General features: G+C 44.7%; 1 protein-coding gene across 20 annotated transcripts in view; it reads left to right on the top strand.

Annotated features, from left to right (window-relative positions):
* The window catches only part of mycbp2 (MYC binding protein 2), a 316135-nt gene that overhangs the window by 246158 nt on the left and 42612 nt on the right, over positions 1-27365 (top strand). For 10 of the 20 annotated variants that reach the window (XM_021578598.3, XM_021578603.3, XM_021578602.3 and 7 more), the window contains exons 50-57: positions 958-1098; positions 11494-11626; positions 13141-13275; positions 17780-19369; positions 19690-19859; positions 20216-20460; positions 20805-20972; positions 21128-21285. In XM_021578598.3, coding sequence (XP_021434273.3) covers positions 958-1098; positions 11494-11626; positions 13141-13275; positions 17780-19369; positions 19690-19859; positions 20216-20460; positions 20805-20972; positions 21128-21285 — 2740 coding nt within the window. Of the gene's footprint in view, positions 1-957; positions 1099-6566; positions 6819-11493; positions 11627-13140; positions 13276-17779; positions 19370-19689; positions 19860-20215; positions 20461-20804; positions 20973-21127; positions 21286-27365 lie in introns of all 20 variants that reach the window. The other 10 variants (XM_090215106.1, XM_090215110.1, XM_090215105.1 and 7 more) reach the window with 2 other exon arrangements.

Consider the following 27365-nt stretch of genomic DNA (forward strand, 5'->3'; position numbering starts at 1 on the left):
GGGTATGCTACCATGTCATCTGGTAACTGTCCATCAACCAGGCTCATTCTCTTCAGGACAACCCAGGGTATGACACCATGTCATCTGGTAACTGTCCATCAACCAGGCTCATTCTGTTCAGAACAACCCAGGGTATGACACCATGTCATCTGGTAACTGTCCATCAACCAGGCTCATTCTGTTCAGAACAACCCAGGGTATGCTACCATGTCATCTGGTAACTGTCCATCAACCAGGCTCATTCTGTTCAGAACAACCCAGGGTATGACACCATGTCATCTGGTAACTGTCCATCAACCAGGCTCATTCTGTTCAGAACAACCCAGGGTATGCTACCATGTCATCTGGTAACTGTCCATCAACCAGGCTCATTCTCTTCAGGACAACCCAGGGTATGACACCATGTCATCTGGTAACTGTCCATCAACCAGGCTCATTCTCTTCAGGACAACCCAGGGTATGCTACCATGTCATCTGGTAACTGTACATCAACCATAGTGATCATAAATGTTGACAACGTATATGACTTGAGTTTTCTGATATGGAAATGTAAAGTGCACATTTGGATTCGTGGGTGTATGACTTGCATGTGTGACATCAAAGCGGTATTTATTGTAATCCTCAACGTCTCAGCATTTCCCTCAATCAGACAACAAAACTGTGCGGGAGGGGCAATAACAAGTTCAGAACAGCGGTCAGTCAAAACACATACAGTGCTGTGAAGCGCAGAGCCAGAGCTCTGACGTCATGTATAGTATGTTACTGTACAGCCACTGCGTTCCAATTTAGGTGTTTATCACCTGGCTTTTACATTTTGCACCACTCAGTATAGGTCACTCTGCCTTCCTTGTTGATTCTGGGGTTCTGGAGCCATTCAACCCAGTTGACTATGTTTCCATAGTGACAGGAGGGGGGTATGACTGTGCTCTCTTCCCTCTGTTGCTTGTTTTCCCATAGATCCACAATGATGATGGTGTTTGGCTCAGGCTGAATGACGAGACAGTGAAGAAGTATGTGCCCAACATGAATAGGTACACTGAAGCCTGGTGCCTCTCTTTTAACCAGCACATGGGCAGGAGCCTGCTGGTCCCTGCCGACGTAAGTAAAATGACGATCAGTCAGTCAGTCAGTCTGTATGACAGCAGGGTAGTGTTCCACCCTATGCTGCTCTTTTGGGGAAAGCATCACAGATCATGAGACCCCACACTACCAGACCTTCACAAATGGCAGCATAAGGGCAACATGCATGCCTTAACTCATGACTGAGGGGATGAGAAAAAGGTTCACTTTAATGTTACTAGAATGTGTTCGGTTGGACATGGCTCTTGAAAAAAACCTGCATGATCAGTTAATACATGCTTAATGCATTGAAGTAATCCCCAATGCAGTTATTGACCAAAAAGATAGAGGTAGTAGATGAGATCACCTCTTCCTCATTGCTTTCTTCTCCCCCAAGCTTCACAAGCACAGGCACATCAGAGCAAAATAAAACACGTTTTGAAATACCATATATTTGCTCCATGACACAAACAACCTCAAAACTCTGAAGGCTGGCTGCTTAGATGCAGATTAAGCCTAGTCCTTGCCTAAAAAAACTATTTTTATATTGTCTTTTTCATTTGAGCATGCTTTTTAGTCCAGTACTAGGCTTAATTTGGGACCGGGAAACTAGCCCTGTCTAATCAGGGACTTCATGGTTGGATAGATTAGAAAGTGTTTACATTAATTAATTAATTAAATGGCATTGCCTATGTATTGACCATCAATTTTAAGAATAACTGTGTTCTGTCATGAAGCAATCATTGGTCCCCAACACCACTTCATATGGAAATTGTGCCTCTACCACTCTACAATTATGCCTATGCATTGGGCTGCTGAGGCTTGTAAGGTTCAGAGGCTTCTATGTAAGGGCATTGTCAAGAACAGCATGACACACTACATCCTGTATGTGGAAGATTTCTTTTTCTGTCTTTTTTTAAACTTCAAAATAATTGAAAAATGAAAAATAAATCTTAGCTCAATATGATCATTTCACTATTACCAGTAACCCAAAAGTGGGTTTAAAAATGCCTCCCCAACCCCTTCCCACCCAAAATAACAAAATGTTCACCATGACACTTCACAGGAAGGAAGCTAATATTTGACAGACTTTGTCAACATTCTGAATCCTTCACCACATTTTGTAATTCCTTCACAATTGCTTGAGTACAAAGCCTATTTGGTCACACCGTCAAAATTGGTGACAGCTCACTCTTCTCAAGTTCAATTACAAAGTAACTTAAGAACAGATAAAATTGCTGAAGAACCCCCCAAAAAACATTGATGCTTTTTCCTTCCCTGTTTCTCACGCTAAAATAAAAATGTATTGGTCACACACATATTTAGCAGATGTTATTGCGGGTTTAGCAAAATGCTTGTGTTCCTAGCTCCAACAGTGCAGTAATATCTAACAATTCACAACAAATCAAATGTATTTATATAGCGCTTCTTACATCAGCTGATATCTCAGTGCTGTTCAGAAACCCAGCCTAAAACCCCAAACGGCAAGCAGGTGTAGAAGCACGGTGGCTAGGAAAAACTCCCTAGAAAGGCCAAAACCTAGGAAGAAACCTAGAGAGGAACCAGGCTATGAGGGGTGGCCAGTCCTCTTCTGGCTGTGCTGGGTGGAGATTATAACGGAACATGGCCAAGATGTTCAAATGTTCACAAATGACCAGTTTGGTCAAATAATAATAATCACAGTAGTTCTCGAGGGTGCAGCAAGTCAGCACCTCAGGAGTAAATGTCATTTGGCTTTTCATAGCCGATCATATCTCTATTGCTCCTGCTGTCTCTTGAAAACAGCAGGTCTGGGACAGGTAGCACGTCCGGTGAACAGGTCAGGGTTCCATAGCCGCAGGCAGAACAGTTGAACCTGGAGCAGAAGCATGGCCAGGTGGACTGGGGACAGCAAGGAGTCATCATGCCTTTCCGTTCACCTTCACACTCCTGGGCCAGACTACACTCAATCATATGACCCACTAAAGAGATGAATCTTCAGTAAAGACTTAAAGGTTGAGACCGAGTCTACGTCTCTCACATGGGTAGGCAGACCATTCCATAAAAATGTAGCTCTATAGGAGAAAGCCCTGCCTCCAGCTGTTTGCTTAGAAATTCTAGGGACAATTAGGAGGCCTGCGTCTTGTGACTGTAGCGTACGTGTCGGTATGTGCGGCATGACCAAATCAGAAAGATAGGTAGGAGCAAGCCCATGTAATGCTTTGTAGGTTAGCAGTAAAACCTTGAAATCAGCCCTTGCCTTGACAGGAAGCCAGTGTAGGGAGGCTAGCACTGGAGTAATATGATAAAAAAAATTGGTTCCAGTCAGGATTCTAGTCAGGATTCTAGCAGCCGTATTTAGCACTAACTGAAGTTTATTTAGTGCTTTTTCCAGGTAGCTGGAAAGTAAAGCATTGCAGTAGTCTAACCTAGAAGTAACAAAAGCATGGATTCATTTTTCTGCATAATTCTTGGACAAAAAGTTTCTGATTTTTGCAATGTTACGTAGATGGAAAAAAGCTGTTCTTGAAACAGTCTTGATATGTTCGTCAAAAGAGATATTAGGGTCCAGAGTAACGCCGAGGTCCTTCACAGTTTTATTTGTGATGACTGTACAACCATCAAGATTAATTGTCAGATTCAACAGAAGATCTCTTTGTTTCTTGGGACCTAAAACAAGATTCTCTGTTTTGTCCGAGTTTAAAAGTAGAACGTTTGCAGCTATCCACTTCCTTATGTCTGAAACACAGGCTTCTAGTGGGGGCAATTTTGGGGCTTCACCATGTTTCATTGAAATGTACAGCTGTGTGTCATCCGCATAGCAGTGAAAGTTAACATTATGTTTTCGAATGACATCCCCAAGAGGTAAAATATATAGTGAAAACAATAGTGGTCCAAAAACGGAACCTTGAGGAACACCGAAATTTACAGTTGATATGTCAGAGAACAAACCATTCACAGAGACAAACTGATATCTTTCCGACAGATAATATCTAAACCAAGCCAGAACTTGTCCGTGTAGACCAATTTGGGTTTCCAATCTCTCCAAAAGAATGTGGAGAGAACAATACACACGTCTCAAAGTAAAATCATGGAATTAAGAAATGTGTAAATATTAGGATGAGAAATGTTGGAGTGACATTGACTAAAGTACAGTATATACAGTACCAGTCAAAAGTTTGGACACCTACTCATTCAAGAGTTTTTCTTTTTTACTATTTTCTACATTGTTGAATAATAGTGAAGACATCAAAACAGTGAAACAACACATATGGAATCATTTAGTAACCAAAAAAGTGTTAAACAAATCTAAATATATTTTAGATTCTTCTAAATTGCCACCCTTTTCCCTTTCCACTGTCACCAGTAAAGCACCATCACACCACCTCCTTCACAGTGGAAACCACACATGCAGAGATCATCCATTTACCTACTCTGTGTCTCAGACACAGAGTAGGATCCAAAAATCTCCAATTTGGACTCAAGACCAAAGAACAAATTTCCATCGTTCTAACGTCCATTATTTGTGTTTCTTGGACCAAGCAAGTCTCTTCTTATTATTGGTGTCCTTTAGTAGTGATTTCTTTGCAGCAATTCGACCATGAATGCCTGATTCACTCCGTCTCCTCTGAACAGTTGATGTTGATGTCTGTTACTTGAACTCTGAAGCATTTATTTGGGCTGTAATTTCTTTGGCTGGTAACTCTAATGAACTTATCCTCTGCAGCAGAGGAAACTCTGGGTCTTCCTTTCCTGTGGCGGTCCTCATGAAATCCAGTTTCATCATAGAGCTTGATGGTTTTTACGACTGCACTTGAAGAAACTTTCAACGTTCTTGAAATGTTCCTGATTGACTGACCTTCATGTCTTAAAGTAATGATGTTCTGTCATTTCTCTTTGCTTATTTGAGCTGTTCTTGCCATAATATGGACTTGGTCTTTTACCACCCCTACCTTGTCACAACACAACTGATTGGCTCAAACACATTAAGAACTTTTAACCTGTTAATTGAAATTGTTAGGTTCTAATTCTGAGTAAGCTTAACCAAGTTTAATTCTTCCCAGAGGATCGATACAGTTGCATTAGACAAAGACATCTTCACACAAGCACATATATTTTACCCTTCCTCCTTAGTCTTTTCCTACATATCTGAACACCCAATGCATTTCTGTTGCTAGACAGAACCTTAGTGATATCTGTTCTTCCTCACGTCATCTGACCTGACCTCTACCCCAAAGTGCTCACTCCTCCCCAACTCACAGCTGTCATGGTGACTGGTACCAGACTGTGTCTCTTCTCCTCCCAGAGGATCCCTGCAATAGGATCCCTGATGGCTAACAAAAACATATCCTGACATAATGTAAACATTATACATTACCCTCTCTCCCTCAGTGACATGAGTAAGTATATTTCATATTCTCAGAACCCAACTAAATGCATTCCAGGTGACTACCTCATGAAGCTGGTTGAGAGAATGCAAAGCTGTCATCAAGACAAAGGGTGGCTACTTTGAACAATCTCAAATATAAAATATATTTTGATTTGTTTAACACTTTTTTGTTTACAATATGATTCCATATGTGTTATTTCCTAGTTTTGACGTCTTCAATGTTATTCTACAATGTAGAAAATTGTAAAAAAAAATAAAGAACAACCCTGGAATGACTAGGTGTCTAAACTTTTGATTGGTACTCTAGGTCAACAGTTCTGCAACAAGTGGGGCAGAGAGTGTGTCTAGTACTGTGGGCCCATTTGTTAGAGCATGCCTTACAAATAAGATTCTGCCTTACCCACACAGCATTTTCTTGATAACATTTTTGAATTGACCATTTCCTTTTGGGAATATCTATTTTTGAGAAACATTGATGCAACAATTTGCTGAGTTCATGTAGAATATCAAATTCATAGTATTACTAGCAATTTGTTTTAAATCTTTAGGTTTACTTTCACTGTACTCTTCACACATGTTCAATGTTTATGGTTAGGTAAATGGACAGTTGAAACATGTTTCAAGCCTGTGCAGTATGAAGTGATACATCATTTTTATTTATGCATTTATCATACTTTGTCATCACACTTTTTGATCACTTTTTTGTGGTGTTCAGGTGTTGTTAATGAGGCCTGTGTTCTTGTCCAATTTATGCCATTGAGACAGTATCAGCCCAACAACCAGCTGTGCACTTGATACTCACAGGGTGTCCTCGAAAATGTGTTAGTCATTGCTGCAATATTTAAGTAAACGTTAGGCTCTATGTCAACATTTGTTAGAGAGTGTGGATCCTACTGGTTTTGTTGAACTGATAGCTCTGTGGACAGTACTGTAAAGCTGTAACCGCTATGCTGGAACTTTGTTCATTTGATAATATGAAACACTGGTCACGTTACATCCTCTCTCATATGACACGAAGTTATAAGGAATCAGGATGAAACTATGTCATCGCATCAGACAAATCCATTACTACTCGCCCACTGACTGGTCTTCTAACCTAACCGAACTGGTGTTAATGCTAGTCAATTCCCTCTTTCAGGAGGCCAGGGGCCAATTGGAGCAGTGTGTTGAGGTGAGCGCCAGCGGCCTCCCCTCCCAAGAGGCTCCCTCCATGCGGGAGCAGGACAGGGTGAGGCAGGGTGGCAGCGGCCGCACCTCCCAAGAGGCCCCCTCCATGCGGGAGCAGGACAGGGTGAGGCAGGGTGGCAGCGGCCGCCCCTCCCAAGAGGCCCCCTCCATGCGGGAGCAGGACAGGGTGAGGCAGGGCGGCAGCGGCCCTGGCCTTTATAAGGTAGTGAAGACGGGCCCCTCGGGTCACAACATCAGAAGCTGCCCATACCTTAGGGGTATCCCCGTTGGAATGTTAGTACTTGGGAACAAGGTCAAGGCAGTAGGCGAGGTATGATGTGTGACTTAAATGATTTATAGCAGCTGCCGATACTTTTTATAGATAAATTATAATCTATCTATAAAAATATTTCCAGTCAAAGTAGAGGAGTAGAAAAGGGCAACACAAACGAGCATAATATCTATATAACTAAAAGAATGGGCATAAGAACTACAGCACAGTTGTTATTATGCCTGTCTCTTTTGTTGCGCTCTACCTTGCTCTCTTTGCTAACACAGACCAAAGTCGTTGTAATGCATTTAGTTTGCTCCCCCTTTTGCTTGTAAATTGGGTGCCGGGTAGGCAAACTGTGCCAATTCAGCTGCCCTGCGAGCCAGGTAGGCAAACTGTGCCAATTCAGCTGCCCTGCGCGCCAGGTAGGCAAACTGTGCCAATTCAGCTGCCCTGCGCGCCAGGTAGGCAAACTGTGCCAATTCAGCTGCCCTGCGAGCCAGGTAGGCAAACGGTGCCAATTCAGCTGCCCTGCGCGCCAGGTAGGCAAACTGCCAATTCAGCTGCCCTGCGTGCCAGGTAGGCAAACTGTGCCAATTCAGCTGCCCTGCGCGCCAGGTAGGCAAACTGTGCCAATTCAGCTGCCCTGCGCGCCAGGTAGGCAAACTGTGCCAATTCAGCTGCCCTGCGTCCCGGGTAGGCAAACTGTGCCAATTCAGCTGCCCTGCGTCCCGGGTAGGCACACTGTGCCAATTCAACTGCCCTGCGTCCCGGGTAGGCAAACTGTGCCAATTCAGCTGCCCTGCGCGCCAGGTAGGCAAACTGTGCCAATTCAGCTGCCCTGCGTCCCGGGTAGGCACACTGTGCCAATTCAACTGCCCTGCGTGCCAGGTAGGCAAACTGTTGCCATTTCATTTGTATAAAGGTACAAACTCTCCCTTCTCGGTGGGCCTGGAGAGGAAATCAAGTACACTATGCCTCCGCTGGCCAATCAGATGGCTCAGATGACCCCGTCTGCAGTAACTTAGCAGGCATAAAAGAAAGCTACGGCAAAATTGATACTGTGAGATTTCAAAACCATGACTAGAGAATACGAATACAGCCAAGAGCTGCTGTTTTTGAGTGAGTTCATGTTTAAGTTCTTACTCAGCACTGTCAACACTTTTATAAGCCATAAAATACGCGTTCTTCCTATTTCCACTCAGCGCTACAACAAGCAGTGCAGCAGTAATGAATGAGGAGGAAAGTGGATCTATAGGCTTGCGTTGTTATTAGCGGCTTGGGTCTTTTTTAATATCAAAGAATATTTCACTTTCTCTGTCACTAGGAGTAACAACGTGAATTTGTGCATGAGGCAGAAATAAAGCGGTGCGACTTGAGTTTCGCCATCATCTGGAAGACGGTGTCCTTTTTGGGTCAGTGGAGGAAAGGGAGAGCGAAGGGATGTTGAGAGACGGACCCATAACATGTCTTGTATTGGATTGGATTTGCCCCAAACATAACACTTTGTATTCAGGACAAAAAGTGAATTGCTTTGCCATATTTTTGCAGTATTACCTTGCATTGAAGGAAACAGTTTGCATGTTTTGGAATATTTTTATTCTATATAGGCTTCCTTCTTTTCACTCTGCCAGTTAGGTTAGTATTGTGGAGTAACTACAATGTTGTTGATCCATCCTCCGATTTCTCCTATCACAGCCATTAAACTCTGTAACTGTTTTAAAGTCAACGTTGGCCTCATGGTGAAATTGCCCTCTCTGGCAACTTAGTTAGAAAGGACACCTTTATCTTTGTAGTGGTTAGATACTAAATAAACATGGTAAAAACTCACGGACGACTAGTAAAGCTCAAACCAAGTTTATTCACCCACTGGGTCACACAGCTGCATTATACAAAAACATATTTACACAAGCACTGGTATTTAAACCCTCCTATGCTGAGTCTCCTCCTTATGCATATGGACAGCCAATACATCTCTGTTGCTATACAGGACTTTAGTGATGCCTGTTCTTTCTCACTTCATCTGACCTGACCTCGGCCTAAATTCCTCACTCCTCCCCAACTCATGGCTGTCCTGTTGACTTGTACCAGACTGTGGCCCTTCTCCTTTCCATAGGATCCCTGAGGTCTTACAATAACATGTTCCGACAGAATGTAGATGTTCTGCATTCTCCTCTCTCCCTCAGTAACATCAATAAGGATATTTCATATTTCAAGTTTAGAACCACCAGTAGTGACTGGGTGTATTGATACACCATCCAAATTGTAACTAATAACTTAAAAGTTCAAAGTGGCAGCTGCCAATAGCTGCCAATCTACCAATAGGTGCCCTTCTTTGCGAGGCATTGGAAAACCTCCCTGGTCTTTGTCGTTGAATCTGTGTTTGAAATGTACTGCTCAACTGAGGGACCTTACAGATAATTGTATGTGTGGGGTACAGAGATGAGGTAGCCATTCAAAAATCATGTTAAACACTATTATTGCACACGGTGAGTCCATGCAACTTATGTCAACTTTAAAGGCAAATGTTTACTCCAGAACTTATTTAGGATTGTCATAACAATGGAGTTAAATACTTATTGACTGTAGACGTTGCAGCTTTTCATTTTTTATTAACTTGTAAAAAATTCAAAGAACATAATTCCACGTTGACATTATGTGGTAGGGTGTTGTGTGTAGGCCAGTAGCAAAAAAAATCTATATTTAATCCATTTTAAATTCAGGCTGTAAAACAACAAAGTGTGGAAAAAGCCAAGGGGTGTGAATACTTTCTGAAGGCACTGTACTTTGCTATTGAAAAGGTGAATACACAAAATGCCTCTGGGAGTGGGTGTGTGCTCTGTCAATTCTCCGCTCTTTTCTTTAGTTAACACACTCCAATGGCTAAAGCATTTTGCATTTATACATTTTAGTTTTTTTTATTTAACTATATACAATTATCTTAATTTATTCATCATTGGAAACAGATTAGATATTTCTGAGGTTTACATTTTGTTTATCCTTCACTACTTTTTAAAACTTATTATGGCTGCAGGGGCAGTATTGAGTAGCTTGGATGAAAGGTGCCCAGAGTAATCGGCCTACTCCTCAGTCCCAGTTGCTAATATATGCATATTATTAGTATTGGATAGAAAACACTCTGAAGTTTGTAAAACTGTTTGAATGATGTCTGTGAGTATAACAGAACTCATATGGCAGGCAAAAACCTGAGAAGAAATCCAAACAGGAAGTGGGAAATCTGAGGTTGGTCGATGTTCAACTCATTCCCTATTGATTACACAGTGGAATATTGGTTATGTCAACCGTCTTTAGAAACTTGAATGAGGCTTCTACTGTGATGTGGGGCCGGATGAGAGCTCTTTGAGTCAGTGGTCTGGCAGAGAGCCAGGTCCTGGTCATGCACATTTCACATGATAGCGACCTGCGCCTCATGGCTTTTCTACAGACAATGGAATTCTCCGGTTGGAATGTTATTGAAGATTTATGATAAAAACATCCTAAAGATTGATTCAATACTTAGTTTGAAATGTTTCTACGACCTGTATAACTTTTTGAAGTTTTCGTACGACGTTCGGCTGGACCTGCACGAGCGTTTGGATTTGTGTATACGCTAACAAAAGTAGCTACTTGGACATTATCAAACATTTTTGATTATCAAACAAATCAAACATTTATTGTGGAACTATGATTCCTGGGAGTGCATTCTGATGAAGATCATCAAAGGTAAAGGAATATTTATAATGTTAGTTCTGATTTCTGTTGACTACAACATGGCGGAGAAAATGTTTTTTCTGAGCACCGTCTCAGATTATTCCATGGTTTGCTTTTGGTTTGCTGTTGTCATATCGATCCCATTAACGAGATTGCAGCCCTAAGAAGTTTTTAACATTGGATTCATGAAATGCTGAAGCCATACTATATCTCAGATTAATCTTTCCCCTCTTACACCTTCTGTTGACTTTGTTTCTCGGGGCACATTTTGATGCGCTTTAATAAAATGTCTTGACCCAAAGTGCTGAATGGTGCCTTCTAGACCTCTGTTAGGAGGATGTGGTGTGTCATGCTTCTACTGGAATGCCCTCTCTGAACCAATGGCTCTGCGGCTCTTTCTCAATTCATCTTTCCTTGAGTCCACACGTCCTATATCCTCGCCTCCTTCTCAAACCGCATTGGAGGAGGTGGTCTGAGGGGAGGAACCTTGGACGACTTCCTCCCATAGGGTTGAGAAGGTGACAAGGATATAGGATGTGAGGACTACTAGGATACAATGAATCATGGAAAGACTCACTAAGCCTCTCTCTCTCTAAGCACTTATTAACATTTACACTTTCCATCTGCATGTCTAAAGTGTTGATTTTCTTTCAGGACTTTTACAAAACCAAAACAAACAAACATGCATTTAACTTTCAATATGACTGACTTTCAGAGTAAGTTCTTAAATGTATTATCTTTGTACAGTAAACTATGCAAATATTCTAGCTACAATGCAGTATGAAATTGCTCTGTAGGAATGATGTTGTACATTTTGTATAAGGGGATGGGATGATATTTGTGAGGATGGTGCTGTGTGTGTGAGAGGACTAGCATGTGTGTGTAGAGGGATAAAGAGCCTTGTGTTGTCCATCAGGTGATCAACACAGAGGGGACGTGGGTGCAGCTGGACAAGAATAGCGTGGTGGAGTTCTGCGAGAGCAACAAAGGAGAGGCCTGGTCTCTGGCCCGAGATCCTGGGGGAAACCAGTACCTACGCCAAGGGGAAGGTAAGAGCCCCTATAATTACCTTTTTACTTACCTTACTGCTTTGAGACCTCTGTAATTGTTGTAGACCAGGGCCCATATTCACAAAGTAGCTCAACAGTTCCTAGGAATCCTGCTTTAAGAAAACAAAAACTAATGCGCCGAATACAAGTGTAGACCTTAGAGTGAAATGCTTACTTACAAGTCCTTAACCAACAATGCAGTTTTAAAATACCAAAAAAAATAAGTACGAGATAACAATAAGAAATAATTATAGAGCAGCAGTAAATAACAATAGCGGGGCTATATACAGGGGGTACCGGTACAGAGTCAATGTGGAGGCTATATACAGGGGGTACCGGTACAGAGTCAATGTGGAGGCTATATACAGGGGGCACCGGTACAGAGTCGATGTGGAGGCTATATACAGGGGGCACCGGTACAGAGTCGATGTGGAGGCTATATACAGGGGGTATCGGTACAGAGTCAATGTGGAGGCTATATACAGGGGGCACCGGTACAGAGTCAATGTATGGGGGCGCTGGTGTTGAGGTAATTGAGGTAATATTTAGATGTAGGTAGACTTATTAATGTGACCATGCATAGATAATAACAGAGTAGCAGCTGCGTAGAGGGGGGGGGGGGGGGGGGGGCAATGCAGATAGTCTGGGTAGCCAGTTGATTAGCTGTTCAGGAGACTTATGGCTTGGGTGTAGAAGCAGTTTAGAAACCTCTTGGACCTAGACTTGGCACTCCGGTACTGCTTGCTGTGTGGTAGCAGAGAGAAGTCTGACTCGGTGGCTGGAGTCTTTTTTAGAGCCTTCATCTGACACCGCCTGGTATAGAGGTCCTGTATGGCAGGAAGCTTGGCCCCAGTGATGTACTGGGCCATACGCACTACTCTCTGTCAGAGGCCGGGCAGTTTCCATACCTGGCAGTGATGTAACCTGTCAGATGCTCTCGATAGTGCAGCTGTAAAACCTTTTGAGGATCTGGGGAACAATGCCAAATCTTTTCAGTCTCCTGTTCATTACTGTCTTGGTGTGCTTGGACCATGATAGTTTGTTGGTGATGTGGACACTAAGGAACTTGAAGCGCTCAACCTGCTCCACTACAGCCCCGTCGATGAGAATGGGGTTGTGCTCGGTCCTCCTTATCCTATAGTCCACAATCATCTCCTTTGTCTTGATCACGTTGAGGCAGAGGTTGTTGTCCTTGCACCACACGGCCACGTCTCTGACCTCCTCCCTATTGGCTGTACCCTACCACTGTTGTGTCATCAGCAAACTTAATGATGGTGTTGGAGTGACCACCAACTTTTGAACAGTAGTGTAACTTTTTATTTGTATTGCTTTGGCCACAATGACGAGTATAGTACAAGTCAGCAGCATTATTTGGTTATGAGTCAACATATTAACTTTTAAAAGTGAGATTTTCACTGGACACTTTAATGAATCTAACATGGATGTGAATGGATGTTTTGGTTGCTGTTCTTGGTGGAGCCAATGTGGTCCAGCTTTGTCTTCTCTCCCAACAGAACAAACCCTGCTAGAGCATGGGGCACAGACCCCCCCAACTAGCCCCTTTTCTGTCCAGGCCTTCAACAGTGCTGCTGGAGCCATTGGGGCCTACGGGACACAGGGCTTCAACTATGGCATCTCAAACAACAAAGGTGAGGCCATCCGGGGGACGTGGATACGTGGCTGGGTGGGTGAGGGATGTCTACACTGAGTGTACTACAGCCTCAATTATTTGGGGCATGGACTCTACAAGGTTTCAAAAGCATTCCACAGAGATGCTGGACGATATTTACCCAAATGCTTCCCACATTTGTGTCAAGTTGGCTGGATGTCCTTTGGGTAGTGGACCATTCTTGATACAAGAAACTGTTGAGCGTGAAAATCCCAGCATCATTGCAGTTCTCGACAAACTCAAACCGGTGCGCCTGGCACCTACTATCATACCCCGTTCAAATGCACTTAAATATTTTGTCTTGCCCATTCACGCTCTGGCACACATACGCAATCCATGTCTCAATGCTTAAATATTATTCTGTAACCCGTCTCCTTCATCTACACTGATTTGAAGGTGACATTAATACAGGATCATAGCTTTCACCTGGTCAGTCTGTAATGGAAAGAGCAGGTGTTCCTAATGTTTTGTACAATCAGTATACATGCACTTGGGGCTTGGTAGTTACAGCTGCTTCTGCTTTAGGAAACTCCTAAATTGTTGCCTGAAGCAGAACATTGGTCACGGTCATTAGGCATAAAACTTGATAAAATGGTCAAACATGGAGTGAAATGAGGAGGTAGTGTATCTGAAGTAGGAAATCCTAGTTTTCGTTGTCTGTTGCAAAGCATTTTAAAACAACTCAAATCATATTTTATTTGTTACATGCAGTTGTAGACCTTACGTGAAATGCTTACTTTACAAGCCCTTAACCAACAATGCATTTCAAGAAATATAAAATAATGATTAAATAAACTAAAGGAAATAATAAAATAAAAAGTAACACAATAAAATAACAATAACGAGGCTATATACGGGGGGTACCGGTACTGAGTCAATGTGCGGAGGTACGGGTTTTATATATATATATATATATATATATATATATATAATGTGTGTGTGTATATATATATGTATATATGTGTGTATGTTTTACTGTCACAGTGAGATGTGGTGTTTTACAAGGTCAGCTTTAGTAGTACGGCATCCCTGGAGCAAATAAGGGTTAAGTGGCTTTCTCAAGGACACATCGACAGATTTTTCACCTTGTTGGCTCGGGTATTCGAACCAGCGACCTTTCGGTTTCTGGCTGAACACTCTAACTGCTAGGCTACTCGCCACCCTTAAAATCATGTCAAATGTAATCATATTGTCATTGATTATAGATGTTTACACTATTTTAGCTGAACAGTGTTCCACTTACCTTGTAACCCCCTTTACTTATAATGGTTTGGGACATCTGGGACCATCACGTGACAACCTCCAGGGGACCATGACACAACGTCCCAAGAGCATCCTAAAAACGTCCTCTGGGATGTCACCGAGACAAACTAGGAACTAGACAAAACCTCCACAACATCCCAAGAAAGTTCTGTGCACTTTTAGTGGACCTCCCCGGGACTAACCGGGAACTATACAAAGGTCCCCCTGAGAAAGTTCCCTTGGGGCAATCGTGCGATGTCCTAAGGACTATTAAAATAAAAGTCTTGATCATCCTAAAAAAGTCCTGACATAGTCCTCAGTGACTTCCTGGGAAAGTTCCCCCAGAGAACGCTCTCTTGGGACCATCACACAACGTTCTTAAAATGTTCTCAGTATGTCAGTGGGATAACGTCACGCCGCAGCCCTTAAGTGAACCAATGGGATCGACGTCCCCTATTTGCTGGGATGTCACCCCGCTTCTCTTGGTAAACGCATCACTGATTCTACTTTTAAACATGAGCTCTATAGCTCCCATCCCTGCTTAGAACTCTCAACCAGCCCAGGTCTGCACTGCAAATGTGGACTACCTTAGTGTCATCTATCAGATATGAATTTAGGAAGCATCATTTTGTGTTAGAGTTACTGTATTAGTTTACCACATGCATTCATTGTTTTTCTTTCTGGATCTCTAAAACACTGAACTAAATGCCTAGAAGATGTGTCAATATGACCAGACTTACTAACCTTAACGTGCAGCACACGTGGTGCTCTAATGAGAAACATGGTCAGATTAGTTGATATTCTCCTTACTATTTGTATGTTGTATTTATTATGGATCCCCATTAGATGCTGCCTAAGCAGCAGCTACTCTTCCTGGGCATCAGCAGAATTAAGGCAGTTTATACAATTTTAAAACATTACAATACATGCACAGATTTCACAACACACTGTGTGCCCTCAGGCCCCCACTACCACATATCTACATTACTAAATCCATGTGTATGTATATTGCGTATGTTATCGTGTGTGTGTGTATGCATGTGTCTGTGCCAATGTTTGTGTTGCTTCACAGTCCCCGCTGTTCCATAAGATGTTTTTGAATCTGCTTGACAGCTTGGTGCATTCAACATGTCAATACCTCTCACAAATAAAAGTAATGATGAAGTCAATCTCTCCTCCACTTTCAGCCAGGAGAGATTGACATGCATATTACTAATATTACTTACTATTAAGTATCAATAATGTATAACATGTATCAATATGTTTCCATTCACTCCATTATCCCAGCCCCGGGCTCAAACTGCTGTCTCCCAGCCTTAGTTCATGCATCTCTTACTACCTTTTTTTCTGTTCTCTTATAGCTATCTTAACTCCAACTGCCTGTCGTTCTGACTCCGTCTTCTGCTCTCCCAATGGTCATCCTCTCCCTCCTCCTTTCTCCTCATGTGGTGATTCCTTACCTGTTCTCTCTCCCTCCTCCTTTCTCCTCCTGGTGTGATTCCTTACCTGTTATCTCTCCCTCCTCCTTTCTCCTCCTGTGGTGTGTTTCCTTACCTGTTCTCTCTCCCTCCTCCTTTCTCGTCCTGTGGTGTTTCCTTACCTGTTCTCTCTCCCTCCTCCTTTCTCGTCCTGTGGTGATTCCTTACCTGTTATCTCTCCCTCCTCCTTTCTCGTCCTGTGGTGATTCCTTACCTGTTCTCTCTCCCTCCTCCTTTCTCCTCCTGTGGTGTGTTTCCTTACCTGTTCTCTCTCCCTCCTCCTTTCTCGTCCTGTGGTGTTTCCTTACCTGTTCTCTCTCCCTCCTCCTTTCTCGTCCTGTGGTGATTCCTTACCTGTTATCTCTCCCTCCTCCTTTCTCGTCCTGTGGTGATTCCTTACCTGTTCTCTCTCCCTCCTCCTTTCTCGTCCTGTGGTGATTCCTTACCTGTTCTCTCTCCCTCCTCCTTTCTCGTCCTGTGGTGATTCCTTACCTGTTCTCTCCCTTCTCCTTTCTTCTCCTGGTGTGTTTCCTTACCTGTTCTCTCTCCCTCCTCCGTTCTCCTCCTGTGGGGTTTCCTTACCTGTTCTCTGTCCCTCCTCCTTTCTCCTCCTGTGGTGATTCCTTACCTGTTCTCTCTCCCTCCTCCTTTCTCGTCCTGTGGTGTTTCCTTACCTGTTCTCTCTCCCTCCTCCTTTCTCCTCCTGGTGTGTTTCCTTACCTGTTCTCTCTCCCTCCTCCTTTCTCGTCCTGTGGTGATTCCTTACCTGTTATCTCTCCCTTCTCCTTTCTCCTCCTGTGGTGATTCCTTACCTGTTCTCTCCCTTCTCCTTTCTCCTCCTGGTGTGTTTCCTTACCTGTTCTCTCTCCCTCCTCCTTTCTCCTCCTGGTGTGTTTCCTTACCTGTTCTCTCTCCCTCCTCCTTTCTCCTCCTGTGGTGATTCCTTACCTGTTCTCTCTCCCTCCTCCTTTCTCATGTGGTGATTCCTTACCTGTTCTCTCTCCCTCCTCCTTTCTCCTCCTGGTGTGATTCCTTACCTGTTCTCTCTCCCTCCTCCTTTCTCCTCCTGGTGTGTTTCCTTACCTGTTCTCTCTCCCTCCTCCTTTCTCCTCACTGTGATGGTGTCCCTGTATTCATGTCCTGTGTTTTACGCTGTAGATGGTTCTTCATCACACAGCCTTGCATCTTCTCATGAGTGTGTGCACGAAAGCAATATGTCCGTAGCTGGGCATGGTTCTGCTCTCTCATCTCTCTCTCTCAGGCAAAAGGGTGGGTAACATATAGAATGCATGAGTCCTTCAGACTGAACACTTTCAAAAGACCAATTATATAATACCTAGCCTGGGGGACAGTGTTGGGCTGGGCTTTTCTCATTTGTTGCACCATGATCCTTTTGCTACTTCTGTCCATGTTCAGTGAATAGATGGACAGACCTTTCAGACATGCATAGGTTGATTTTAGATCATTTGGAAAACGTATGTCACTATTTCAAGGCCATTCAAGGCTCTTCTGAATTGCAGTCACTTACTTAAGTGAAATGGTCGACAACTTTCCACAGTCTGAGGCTTCTTATTTATTTTAACATTTTTCAGACTTCTCTTCATTTCCTCCCATTCGTTTCATTTTATTTCCCTTTCATAATCAGTTTTGTTTTGACCCTTAGATGTTGAGTGTTGTACTCTGAGTAAACTGGATGTGCTGCCTTTTACACTAAACCTCAATGAGTTATAGTATAACTGTTTCTATTTTGTGCCTATCTACTAGCCTCTAAACACCGACAGAAAAGCCACTCCCCAAAACAGGAGGGTGGACGCTCCTCGGACAACTCCAAAAGCAAAGACCTGTCGGCCAGCGAGGCACTGATCCTGAGGTCAGACACGGCCAAGCTGCGGTCAGACTCTCATAGCCGCTCTCACTCGCCCAACCATAACACCCTGCAGGCGCGGAAGGCCGAAGTGCGTGATCGTGACTCCACCGGGCTGCGCGCCGAATCGCCCAACCCTGGCTCCCGCTCCTCTTCGCTCAAGCAGAAGGGCCTGTCCTCCTCCTCAGGGAAGTATAGCCCCTCTAGCACCTCCTTGGCGTGGTCCTCCTCCCCCCAGCATGACCAGAACCTCCCTCCCAAAGTCAGCCCCTCCACGGCTTTGCTGGACTCGCCCAGAGAGAGATCCAAGTCGGACTCGTACACACTGGACCCGGACACCCTACGGAAAAAGGTCCCTCTCGCCTCAGAGCCACTGAGGGGAAGGTCCACCTCGCCTAAACCCAAACTATCTCCCAAAGACAGGTGCAGCAAAGGAGGTGACATGAACATGGAGAACCGCAGCCCATCACCCCATGTGACCCAGGAGGACCTCCACAGGGAGGTGGTGATGTGTACGTCTATTGCTCTTCTTTCCGATGATGAAGGAAATGATGAGAACGTTGACGTGAGCAACACAGAGGAGGGCTCTTCCAAGGTACACTTCAGCATCTGCAAGGTGCCCATCAAGAATGAGCTGGAGAGCAGTCGCTCGTCGGCAAAAGTCAGCCGCAAGACCTCCAGCCGCCACGTGCGCCCCAAGAAGGACAAGTCTGGCCCGCTCTTCAAGGGCGAGAGCTCATCAGGGCTCACCGAGACCACCAAGCAGGCTATGTCGCCCTCGGTGGCAGAGTGCGCCCGGTCGGTCTTCGCCGCGTTCCTCTGGCACGAGGGCATTGTCCACGACGCCATGGCCTGCTCCTCGTTCCTCAAGTTCAACCCGGAGCTGACCAAGGAGCACGCGCCCATCCGCAGCTCGCTGGGTGGCCAGGGCGGCCAAGAGGAGAAGGAGAGCAAGCTGATGAACCGCCACTCGCTGGAGATATCTTCGGCCCTCAATATGTTCAACATTGCCCCACACGGGCCCGACATCTCCAAGATGGGCAGCATCAACAAGAACAAGGTCCTGTCCATGCTCAAAGAGCCACCACTGACCGAGAAGTGCGAGGACGGCAAGGGGGAGCCCGTCTCCCACAAGGTGGCCACTCATCCCTTCATGAGGGCCAAGTCCATCCTGCCACTCACACTCCAGCACCTTGTTGCATTCTGGGAGGACATCTCCATGGCGACCATCAAGGCAGCCACCCAGAACATGATTTTCCCCAGCCCGGGCTCCAGCGCCATCTTGAAGAAAAAGGAGAATGAGAAGGACACTAAGAAGTCCAAGAAGGAGAAGAAGAAAAGAGATCAGGCGGAGGTGCGCCCCAGGGGGAACCTTTTTGGGGAGATGGCCCAGCTGGCCATCGGGGGACCAGAGAAGGACACCATCTGTGAGCTGTGTGGGGAGTCGCACCCCTACCCTGTCACCTACCACATGAGGCAGGCCCACCCAGGTAAGATCAACAAGGTTGGGTTTGCTTTTATTCCATACGTTTAGAAATACACATGCCATGTCACTGTGCGAGGTTAGCCTACCTCTCACATATAAAGGTCAGACATGAAAATCCTATTTTGTTTTATTGATTGTGTGGAAGAAAAGAAAGCTGAACATGTCTTCATACCGAGGCGGATGGTGGCTAACCCCGTGACACCATATACACTGTAGCTCTGTTCGTACAGCAGCACTACTCAATATGATCTTAGCATAAGATACATGTATCTGTGTTCTATTTAAGTCTGTGGATCTTAGCATCATCTGGTGTGTTTTGGGCAGGTTGTGGTCGCTACGCGGGAGGCCAGGGCTACAACAGTATCGGCCACTTCTGTGGGGGCTGGGCAGGAAACTGTGGAGACGGAGGGATCGGTGGAAGTACCTGGTACCTGGTGTGTGACCGCTGCAGGGAGAAGTACCTGAGAGACAAGCAGACTGCTACCAGGGAAAAGGTACTGTACTGCTCAACGCTTCAATAGATGTTTTGTATCTTTACACATACATAATAATTTAAGAAATTTGTGTAAGTTAATAATTTCATAAAATTCTTCAAGCTTATGGGAACTTAACAAATACTTGGATAGTTAACGAACATAAGCCCTTAACAATCAGGATTTAACACTAACATAATATGCTCAATGTATTTATTTCTCACTGTAAAAGTTCAAAGGATAACCTTACTCAACCATGTGCTTTCATAAACAACCTTGGTAATATGCTCGTGACAAGTCATACAATGCATTATGTTTCCCCAAACTTCGACCTCTTAACCAACACTTAAATTGAATCTCTCTCCCTACACATCGAGGTGAAGCAGTCGAGGAAGAAGCCCCTGCAGTTGAAGATGCCGCGGGCGCTGCCCACCATGGAGGCCCACCAGGTGATCCGTGCCAACGCCCTTTTCCTGCTTTCCCTAAGCAGCGCCGCCAAGCCCAGCCTGCTGTGCCACCACCCGCCTCGCCCGCTTCACTCCCTGCTGCCCAGCCTCAAGGAGGGCGTCTCCGACGAGAAGCCCAACAAGATGGGCTGCCTCTACCTGCAGATGCTGGCCAGGTAAATGATAGCTATTGTGATGATGATCAAATTGAAAAGCGCTGGAAAGATTGGGAGGGAAGAAATGTAAGGTAATCTCTTTTTATTTTTGCCTCCCAGACAGTCTCCTTCTCGTTTGGTTTTATGCCCTTTGGGATGGCATTACACTTAAAGCGCTGTGGCAACGTTAGTTGAAGTGATGATGGTCATACATTTTGGTTGTGTATAGTGTCTTATCCATATCTCATAGACATATTACACAGTGAAAACAGTCATGGAATTATTTGCTTTGAGGCAGCATCCACATGAATAAACCCAAAATATTTCAACTGCATTGGTACGTAAACCTGTCTCACCTCTTCCAGGCAACACACAGAGAACTTTGGTGGGTACCAGGATGACAACCTGTTTCAGGATGAGATGAGGTACCTACATTCCACATCTGTCCCTGCACCCTACATCTCAGTCACCCCCGACGCCTGCCCCAACGTGTTCGTGGAGCCCGAGAGCAACATGAAGTCTATGCCACCCAGGTAACACACACACCTCTTTTTGAGAGTAGAGCTGAGCAGACTGATTATGTCTGTGTTTATTATATGTGGTTGTAGTGTATGTCATATCTGTGTGCGAGGGGGACTTGTATCAGTGTGAAATAGATGGTCAACATCTCTGTGTTCATATCTTGCAGTCTAGAGACCAGCCCAATCACAGATAGTGACTTGTCCAAGAGGACGGTGTTCCAGAGGTCTTACTCTGTAGTGGCCTCTGAGTATGACAAGAAGCACTTGGCCTCTCCGGCCAGGGTCAAAGCCGTGCCCAGACGCGGAGTCCACAGTGGGGATGCAGGTGGGTAAACCTTCCCCTAAACCACCAGACCAGAGGGCCTTCGCCCTTATTATTATTATTATTATTATTAGGGGTTCTGCAGCGAAAATGTTAATAGGAGTAACAACATGAATTTGTGCATGAGGCAGAAATAATGCGGTGCGACTCGAGTTTTGCCATCAGCTGGAAGACGGTGTCCTTTTTGGGTCAGTGGAGGAAAGGGAGAGCGGAGGGTTGTTGAGAGACGGACCCTCAGTCTGCTGCTCTCTCCCTCAGATGCAGGCACGAGTAGCCCAGTAAAATAAAAAGCTAATTATTTAGATGTATGCTCACTCAGCTGTGCCTCACAAGTAATACAACAACTGTTCATATAGCCTACCAATTTTTTACTTTTAAATATGTTTGAAAAATGGTCCAAACAACAATGCATTGGCAGGGAAATTCAAGCAAAATCACTATACGGTGATAATGTATTTGGTCTATATCCTACTGCACAAACCTCATTTGCTACAGTTCTGTTTTTAACAGGTTAATGTTGCATGACATTGTATTAAGTAGATCTTGCATCAGAAATGGTTGGTGACCACTGCCCTATTGTGTTTCTTCTGGATTATTATTATACCGGTTCTTCTTGCCAGGATAATTCACATGCAAATTCCTGTGAGATGGTAAGGCCAAGGAGGGTGCAACTTGACATGATAGTAAAGGCCCTTAGTCCACACCCTTTCATGCGATGCCATAACAATTAGCCACAAGGTGGTGCTCCAACAGGCGATTGAAATTGAAAGGTTGTGCCCCTCACCCCTTATGACCTAGAGTCCTGAAAATTCAGTGTGTAGGTCCCACTTCTCACAAGGAACAAATTTACCTCAAGAACCCATAAGGTACACCATGATGAATTTCCACCATTTTGAATGTCCATTAATGCTACAAACAAAATGTGGGGCCGTCCAGTCCATCATTAGAAATGGTCCAAAATACACTATACATACAAAAGTATGTGCATACCCCTTCAAATGAGTGGATTAGGCTATTTCAGCCACACCTGTTGCTGACAGGTATATAAAATTGAGCAAACAGCCATACAATCTCCATAGACAAACATTGACAGTAGAATGGCCCTCCTGAAGAGCTCAGTGACTTTCAACGTTGTATCATCATAGGATGCCACCTTTCCAACAAGTCAGTTTGCCACATTTCTGCTCTGCTAGGGCTGCTCCGGTCAACTGTAAGTGCTGTTACTATGAAGTGGAAACATCCAGGAGCAACGACGGCTCATCTGCAAAGTAGTAGGCCACACAAGCTCACAGAATGAAGCATCTTTCTTTAGTTACAGCACTCACTACCACATTCCAAACCTCCTCTGGAAGCAACGTCAGCACAAGAACCGTTCGTTGGGAGCTTCATGAAATGGGTTTCCATGGCCGAGCAGCCGCACACAAGCCTAAGATCAGCATGTGCAATGCCAAGCGTCGGCTGGAGTGGTGTAAAGCTCACCGCCATTGGACTCTGGAGCAGTGGAAACGGGTTCTCTGGAGTGATGAATCACACTTCACCATCTGGCAATCCGACGGACGAATCAGGGTTTGTTGTATGCCAAGATGGCATAGCAGTCGGACATGTCTTTTAGTCTTGTCCTGTCCCGTGTATATATCTCACTTTCCATCTACGGACTGAAAATACTTCCTGCAACCCGCCTCACTCAATGTGGTACGGATCTGCTATTTTTATAGTTTATAACTGGAACCCACATCAGGAACTAGCCAGCTTACTAGCTAGAAGTCAGTTATCCACTGCTTGTGGTCATCACTGTAAACTCGGACGTCAGCCAGCCTCAGCTCGGTCGATTCCTGCCAGTCTGCATAGCGCGATATCAACCCAGAGCATATCGGACTGCTTTTTCCCTACCATATCTCCGGATTCCAACCTCAAGCTCTGAACCTTTACACCAGATCATCGCAGCTAGCTAGCTGCTATCCGAGTACCTACTCCTGGCTAACGTCCCTGTCCCGACGCAAGCACCGTTTAGCCTGGAGCTAGGCCCATCTCCCGGCTAGCCAAAGAGATCCACCAGCCAGTTCTTGGGCTACAATACCTATTTTGCCAATTGGCCTGGACCCCTTGACTGCCGACACAGAACCCCCCGATCCATCACGACTGGTCTGCCGACGTAACCATCCGAGGGGGTTTCAACAGGCTCTTCCGTTGCGATGTCGCCAGATGCCCATCTGCTAATCCCGGCCCGCAAGCTGTCTGAATCACCGTGTCTCCAGCTCGCCAAAGCGTAGTAACGACCACTGAATTGTCTCCCTGACTCATCTAGTGCTACTCATTGGACTCTATGATCACTCAGCTGCACATGCCTCTCCCTAATGTCAAGATGCCTCATCTATTACTGTTTCGGTTAGTGATTATTGGCTTATTTCACTGTAGAGCCCCCAGCCCTGCCCAATATGCCTTTGATAGCCCTTTTGTTCCACCCCCCACACATGCGGTGACCTCCCCTGGCTTAACTGGTGCCTCCAGAGACAAAACTTTGACAACCAGTTCTTATAGCCTTTACCCTCATCCTACCTCTCCTCTGGTGATGTAGAGGTTAACCCCTGCAGCCCCCAGTACCGATTTACTAGACAACCAGTTATTATAGCCTTTACCCTCATCCTACCCCTCCTCTGGTGATGTAGAGGTTAACCCCTGCAGCCCCCAGTACCAATGTACTAGACAACCAGTTCTTATAGCCTTTACCCTCATCCTACCCCTCCTCTGGTGATGTAGAGGTTAACCCCTGTAGCACCCAGTACCAATGTACTAGACAACCAGTTCTTATAGCCTTTACCCTCATCCTACTTCTCCTCTGGTGATGTAATGGTTAACCCAGGCCCTGCAGTGCCTAGCCCCACTCCCATTCCACAGGCGCTCTCATTTGTTGACCTCTTTAACCGTAAAAGCCTTGGTTTCATGCATGTTAACATTAGAAGCCTCCTCCCTAAGTTTGTTTTATTCACTGCTTTAGCACACTTCGCCAACCCTGATGTCTTATGCGTGTCTGAATCATGGCTTAGGAAAGCCACCAAAAATACTGAAATTTCCATCCCCAACTGTTTCCCAACATTTTCTGACCAGCACTAAAACATCCTGTGGCGTTCTGCATCAAATAGCCCCCGCGATATGCAACTTTTCAGGGAAGTCCAACCAATATACTCAGTCAGTTAGTAAAGCTAAAGCTAGCTTTTTCAAACAGAAATGTGCATCCTGTAGCACTAATTCCAAAAAGTTTTGGGACAACGTAAAGTCCATGGAGAATGAGAGCACCTCCTCCCAGCTGGCTAGAACCACCGATCTATCTACTATAATCGATAATTTCAATAGGCATTTTACTACGGCTGGCCAAGCTTTCCACCTGGCTACCCCAACAGCTCAGCACCCCCAACAGCAACTTGCCCCCCTGCTTCTCCTTCACCCAAATCCAGACAGCTGATATTCTGAAAGAGCTACAAAATCTGGATCCCTACAAATCAGTCGGCTAGACAATTTGGACCCTCTCTTTCTAAAAAATTATCCGCCGAAATTGTTACAGCCCCTATTACTAGCCTATTCAACCTCTTTCGTATCGTCTGAGATCCCCAAAAGATTGGAAAGCTGCCGTGGTCATACCCCTCTTCAAAGCGGGAGACACTGTAGACCCCAACTGTTATAGACCTATATCCATCCTGCCCTGCCTTTATAAAAAATCTTTGTAAGCCAAGTTGACAAACAGATCACCGACCATTTCGAATCCCACCGGACCTTCTCCGCTTTGCAATCTGGTTTCCGAGCTGGTCATGGGTGCACCTCAGCCACGCTCAAGGTCCTAAACGATTTGATAAAATACATTACTGTGCAGCCGTCTTCATCGACCTGGCCAAGGCTTTCGACTTTGTCAATCACATCATTCTTTTTGGCAGACTCGACAGCCTTGGTTTCTCAATTGACTGCCTTGCCTGTTTCACCAACTACTTCTAAGACAGAGTTGTGTGTCAAATCTGAGGGTCTGTTGTCCGATCCTCTGGCAGTCTCTATGGGGGTGCCACATGGTTAAATTCTCGGGCCGACTCCTTTCTCTGTATACATCAATGATGTACCTCTACGCAGACGAACCCATTCTGTATACATCTGGCCCTTCTTCGGACACTGTGTTAACAAACCTCCAAACGAGCTTCAATGCCATACAACACTCCTTCCGTGGCCTCCAACTGCTTTTAACTTCTTGGCGCACCCATCCCGTTAGCGGGATCATTTTCGTCAACATCCGCTGAATTGCAGAGCTCCAAATTAAATTACTAAAAATATCACATTTTCATGAAATCACAAGTGCAATATAGCAAAACACAGCTTAGCTTGTTGTTAATCCACCTGGCGTGTCAGATTAAAAAAAAGATTTACAGCAAAAGCTATCCAAGCGTTTATGTTAGGACATCTCTCTCAGCAGACAAAATATTACAAACAGCTTGCAGCAAAGTAGATAGGTCACTAAAGTCAGAAAAGCAATAAAATTCATCGCATACCTTTTGATCTTCGGATGTTTGCACTCACGAGACTCCCAGTTACACAATAAATGTTCCTTTTGTTCGATTAAGATTATTTTTATATCCAAAAACCTCCATTTGATTGGCACGTTTTGTTCAGAAATCCACAGGCTCGTGCAGGTCATGACGGGCAGATGAAAATTCCAAATAGTATCCGTAAAGTTCGTAGAAACATGTCAAACGTTTTTTATAATCAATCCTCAGGTTGTTTTTACAATAAATAATCGATAATATTTGAACCTGACCGTAGCTTTTTTGATAGCAGAGAGAGAGAAAATGTCTGCTCCAAGCTGTTGTGCATGCAAAACTCTGCTGGCACCCAGCCATCCTCTGACGCGATGTGATTGTTCTCGCTCATTTTTCAGAATAAAAGGCTGAAACTATGTCTAAAGACTGTTCACACCATGTGGAAGCCATAGGGAAAGGAATCTGGTTGATATCCCTTTAAATGGAGGGAAGGCATGCAATGGAACAGGGAGATTTGTTTCTCTTAGGCACTTCCTGGTTGGATTTTCCTCAGGTTTTTGCCTGCAATATCAGTTCTGTTCTACTCGCAGACAATATTTTGACAGTTTGGGAAACTTTAGAGTGTTATCTATCCTAATCTGACAATTATATGCATATTCTAGATTCTGGGTCTAAGAAATAGGCAGTTTCATTTGGGTACGTTTTTCATCCAAACATCAAAATTCTGCCCCCTACACTCAATAAATGCTAGTAAAACTAAATGCATGCTCTTCAACCAATTACTGCACGCACCCGCCCGCCCGACTAGCATCACTACTCTGGATGGTTCTGACTTATAATATGTGGACAACTGCAAATACCTAGGTGTCTGGTTAGACTGTAAACTCTCCTTCCAGACTCTTTAAGCATCTCCAATCCAAAATGAAATCTAGAATCGGCTTCCTATTTCTCAACAAAGCCTCCTTCACTCATGCTGCCAAACATATCCTCGTAAAACTGACCATCCTACCGATCCTTGACTTCGTTGATGTAATTTACAAAATAGCTTCCAACACTCTACTCAGGAAACTGGATGTAGTCTTTCACAGTGTCATCCGTTTTGTCACCAAAGCCCCATATACTACCCACCACTGCGACCTCGTTGGCTGGTCCTCGCTACATATTTGTCGCCAAACCCACTGGCTCCAGGTCATCTATAAGTCTTTGCTAGGTAAAGCCCCGCCTTATCTCAGCTCACAGGTCACAATAGCAACACCCACCCGTAGCACACGCTCCGGCAGGTATATCTCACTGGTCATCCCCAAAGCCAACACTTCCTTCGGCCGCCTTTCCTTCCAGTTTTCTGCTGCCAATGACTGGAACGAATTGCAAAAATCCCTGAAGTTGGAGACTTCTATTTCCCTCTCTAACTTTAAGCATGAGCTGTCAGAGCAGCTTACCGATGGCTGTGTACAGGTACAGTGAATCTGTAAATAGCACACCCAACTAACTCATCCCCATATTGTTATTTATCCTCTTGCTCTTTTGCACCCCAGAATCTCTACTTGCACATCATTGTCTGCACATCTA

The sequence above is a fragment of the Oncorhynchus mykiss genome, chromosome 22 (genome assembly GCF_057628025.1).
Source record: "Oncorhynchus mykiss isolate SJ-2025 chromosome 22, ASM5762802v1, whole genome shotgun sequence".
Taxonomy (NCBI): Eukaryota; Metazoa; Chordata; class Actinopteri; order Salmoniformes; family Salmonidae; genus Oncorhynchus; species Oncorhynchus mykiss.